Source organism: Nicotiana tabacum, chromosome 16 (assembly GCF_000715075.1).
Source record: "Nicotiana tabacum cultivar K326 chromosome 16, ASM71507v2, whole genome shotgun sequence".
NCBI classification, from domain to species: Eukaryota; Viridiplantae; Streptophyta; class Magnoliopsida; order Solanales; family Solanaceae; genus Nicotiana; species Nicotiana tabacum.
In genome coordinates this window covers 89895998-89900882 of record NC_134095.1, presented here as the reverse complement: position 1 = coordinate 89900882, position 4885 = coordinate 89895998, and the positions used below count along the sequence as shown (strand labels likewise).

The 4885-nt window shown below is 32.1% G+C and overlaps 1 protein-coding gene across 1 annotated transcript; it reads left to right on the top strand.

Annotated features, from left to right (window-relative positions):
• The first annotated feature begins 516 nt into the window (after positions 1–516).
• LOC107766414 (NAC domain-containing protein 30) lies at positions 517–4322 on the top strand. The gene is made up of 4 exons (XM_016585192.2): positions 517–701; positions 1821–1988; positions 2062–2333; positions 3539–4322. Exons 2-4 carry the CDS (start codon positions 1829–1831, stop codon positions 4007–4009), a joined length of 903 nt encoding a protein of 300 aa, XP_016440678.1. The 5' UTR covers positions 517–701; positions 1821–1828; the 3' UTR covers positions 4010–4322.
• The last annotated feature ends 563 nt before the right edge of the window (positions 4323–4885 follow it).

Sequence of the window (4885 nt, the reverse complement as noted above, 5' to 3'; positions counted from 1 at the left end):
GCCGTCCAAACAATATTGCCACCCCCACGCGTAATAATTAACTAAACCCCCCCTTCAAAATAACTCTTTCTCTTAGATTGCATTTTTTTGTTCTTTTCTATATATTTGCAGATGCAAACATTAGCTTTTATAAATAAATTAAAATAAACCAATAAAGGTTATGGTGAAACGGAAGTAATCTATCATTTTTTATAACCAGATGTCTCAGATTCAAGCCCTAGGTATGGAGTCACTTTTGTTATATCATATATGCTTTGCCCCTAATGTGTAATTCTCCTACGTGAATTTGGATTTAATTAAGTCCTAATATGAATACCAGACACCGGATGAAAGTTTTTCTTTTTAAAAAAAAAGTAACTTGAAAACACATTCTGTCATATTCATAGAATTTTTAAGTAATTCCTTTCTGTTGTTGTACCTGCTTATCACACACTACTACTCTTTTTCTACTAGCTAGTTAGCTAAAAAGAAGTCTTTTTCTCTCTCTGTCTATATATATATATATATATATATATATGTATATCCTTTGCTCACCAACAACATTTCAACCAACACCTGATTTATCCATTCTTGTTTCTCTCATTCTTAAGTCTCTCCTTAATTTCTCTCTTCTCCAAAACTACATTATCTTCATTCTTTCAAGAACTCTCTCCCTCCTCCTCCTTCTTCCTTTGTCTCTCTCTCTCTCAGCTCGAGAAACGGTAAAGGGTCCTCTCTCTTTGCTTCTTTTTTCTTTGTGATCCTTAATTTATTCTGTTTTGTGCGTTTGATATTGCTTCCATGCAGATGAATTCCTTTAGGTTTTATTTAAACGAACATGAAGGATAAGTTTATAGTTTTTCTTTGTGTTTTTCCATCTAATAAAACATTCTTAAGCTGTAGGAAAATTATGAAATCCTTTCAAACAGTACTAATCTTGAATTTTCTTTCACGTCTTTAATTGTTATTACTTGCATGTCTACTTACTTTTTCTTTCTATTTATTATATTCGGAGTAGCTTTTATTCAGTATTAATTACAGTGTAAGATTTTGGCCCTCTTACTATCATTTGATTGGCTAAGAAAATATCAAGAGAAAAAGGCATTACTATCATTTTCTTGAATGTCATAATTCATTGGTCATGTAGTGAAAATAGTAGTCATAGAGATTGAATGCGTATGGTAGTGTGAAAAGGGTTTTCTTTATAAGGGATCATGTGTTATTGAGTGGATTGCACTCAAAGAAATCATTTCAACATATGTTTTTTTTTTTTTTCAAAAACAAAGTCAATGTTTTCGGCTACTTTTTCCTACATGTTCATAGCATTGCCTAAAGACTAAATTGCATGTAACTAATTGAGGCTTCTTGATGATTTTCATGTTTTCTTGTTTGGTAGGAACCAACTAATGGTCTGCCATTTACCTAATTGCCCCAAGAAAAAAAAATTTAAGAAAAATATTTTTAAATTCGAGGACCCCAAACCCCCATGACCTACCCCACCCAAAGAAAAAACCAAAAAGAATGAGGTAATGATGGCTTTAATTTGCTCACGAATGGATGTGAGTGAATAGAATGATTACAAATCTGCAAGAGAAGAGAAGTGTAAGATTCACACTTTATTGAGAGGCAGAGGGAATGTTTGTCTTTGCAAAAGTATCCTTTATAGTATGTCAAAATGAGATATAATTAAGAAATATCTTCCAACAGTATATATGTCAAGCCTTGATATAACTATTCACATGACCCTTTATAGTTACGCCCTTCTTTTTGTTTCACTTTTTTCTTTTTTGTCCAACATTTTCTCTAATGAACTTTTCTCAATTATATATGTAAATTCTCAGATCAAAAAATGGAAATGGAGTCATGTGTTCCTCCAGGGTTTAGATTTCATCCAACAGAGGAAGAACTTGTTGGATACTACCTCAAGAGAAAAATTAGCTCCCTCAAAATTGATCTTGATGTCATCACTGATATTGATCTCTATAGAATGGAGCCATGGGACATCCAAGGTATCATTCTTTAAATATTCAACATTGAAATGATAATCTTGTAACCAATTAATATTATATTCTTAACATGCAGATAGGTGCAAACTGGGATATGAAGAACAAAACGAGTGGTATTTTTTCAGCCACAAGGACAGGAAATATCCGAGTGGAACGAGGACAAATAGAGCTACAGCTGCTGGATTTTGGAAGGCAACAGGAAGAGATAAGGCAGTATTATCGAAGGAGAAGATAATAGGGATGAGAAAAACACTTGTTTTCTACACAGGAAGAGCTCCTAACGGTAGGAAAAGTGATTGGATTATGCATGAATATCGTCTCCAAACCTCCCAACATGGACCTCCTCAGGTCAGTTTAATCATTTCCTATTTGAAAACTCTATCAAATGGTAGTTTGTATTTTGCTTTTATAATTTACTATATTCTGATGTGAGCATAGTTAATATTGTGTCACGCATGAAGCAGTATATAGTAAGTATTATTTATGACTTAACTTTCCGTGTTTTCCATTAAAATAAGTTTGTTTCTTTTGACAGTGGACTCTCATCTAAATATTACTTACTTGGCATGGCAACGAAAAAGAAACACAAAGTTACTTTTATGTTGGAAAAAGGTTTCTGGAGAACAATATATTTTTAAACGACAAACCTTCTTCACTTGTTCGTTATTGCATGTTTTTTTTTTTTAATTTAAACGACAAACCTTCTTCACTTTTATATTCTGCACGAATGTGTGTATTCATGGATAAAAATGAATACACTGAATTTGTCATGAACTGTATTCATGAATATAGCCAAATTGCTGTCATGAATAAACTGAATCCACCCAACAACCAAAATACTAGCTACAGATGGAAAATATTCAAACTATAGCTACGTAGAGTAATTAGCTTTCAAACTATAGTTATTTCTGAAAATTCCCTTAAAAAACTAATGGTAACAAGCATTTTGCTTTAGTGGGCCCTTTAAGCGGCGCGAATTTAAATTAATTTGATTAGTGCACTTCAGACATCATACGGTAATAAAGAAATATACACTCCTTCATATATACATACTAGTATTATTTTGGCGAGAGATAAGTTAAGACAAAGGATATATCCCAAGAGGGATTATTCAGAATATATATATATATATATATATATATATATATATATATATATATATATATATATATATATATATATATATGATCTAATGATGTTCATGCTCGTGGCCTCTAATTAAAATTGAAGGTATCCCACCCATACAATCACAATTCTTGATCGTAATATAGAGTGCAAGTAATTGAACTAAAGTAAAAATATGTCTCAGTTAGATTGGTTTGTCACCACACAAAAATGTAGTCTTAATTAGAAATGTTGAGACATAATATAAATAAGTATTTAAAATTTTGCTTTCTCACGACTTAAACTTTTAGAGGAGATGATCACACACTTCAACCAGAAATTAACTTTGTAATGACACAAGATTAGGTAATAATGGATCAAGAAGAAAATTATTTACTTATCTTTTAATTTAGTACCTTGCTGACCAAATTGGAATTTGATATTGACAGGAAGAAGGATGGGTAGTATGCAGGGCATTCAAGAAGCCAACTCCAAACAACAATCCAAGTTTAGAATCATGGAAAAATGCTTCTGCTTATACTTGTATCAGAGTAACCAACACAAGTTATAGACCACCTTCAGAAATGCCAAATCCAATGCATTATAATCCATTCAACCAAACATCAAACTTAAATCATCAATTCCTTTCTAATCCATCTCTCCATCATCATCAAGATCTCATCTCTAGCCAAATAATTGGATTTGAAAATCAACTAGTTGAACTCCCACAACTTGATAGCCCTACCATTTCAACAAGTATAGCTACTCATGAAGAAGACAAGAATAGTTATGGGAGTAATTGCCAATTTTTTGATATGATTGAGGCACCATCTTCTTCTTATTCTTTCCCTAATCTTCCATTAGTTGATGATGATCAGAATCGTATGAGTCAATTGCTTCAATGTTATCCTGATTTATAGCTGTTATTATATCGGGAAAAAACAATCTTCTATGAATAATCGTAGAGATTTGTACTTAAAAAAAGGGTTCGTGAAATTTGGTTGGAGTTAAAAGCAGCTGTGCATGAAGGAAAATGTTTAAAGTGCAGAAGGAAATGTGGAAGCTGCAAGGCCACGTGAAAAATGTGACCTTTGAGAATTTTTAGTTGTTTAATTAACTACCTATTGACTGTTTCAAGATATTCTACAACTGTGAATTGATGTTATATGTATCTACGTACTGATCGGAGAAGCTTTAATTTTTTTCCTTTCAATTTTATTCTTCTTTCCTTGAGTTTTCTCTATTATGAAAACTTGGATGTTTATCTTTTGCTAAAGCTGATATATTGAAATCTACCTCATATTTAAATCTGCTTTCATGACTATGGTGGGTGATTTATTTATATTAATATTTGTGCTGATTAGAGATAATAAATGCTTAATGAAATAATTAAGATGAGTCGGATACCACTGTTATAGATAAAGTAATAACAACAATAATGGTAATACCTATGGCCATACCGTTTTTATTATTATTGTGCATCTCCATTTGTGTTTTACAAGTTACAAGTCAAGATCTACATATATAAAGCAACAAAACAAATTTGCTTACCCACTAACATCCAACTTAATGTGTGAATCACCAAGCTGTTTTTGCAATTCCTACTTGTAATGATTCGACCGTCCGTTTTGAATTCTCGAACCTCATTTTCCTATTTGAGATTTTTCGTAGTTGGTTTGATAATTATGACTTGTGGGGATGGGTGGTCTGATTTTCTAGGGGTTTGGAGAGTGATTTGGAACACTTATAGCCTGTTTGACCAAGCTTCTCCAATCCTAGAAGCATTTTTTTTTTCT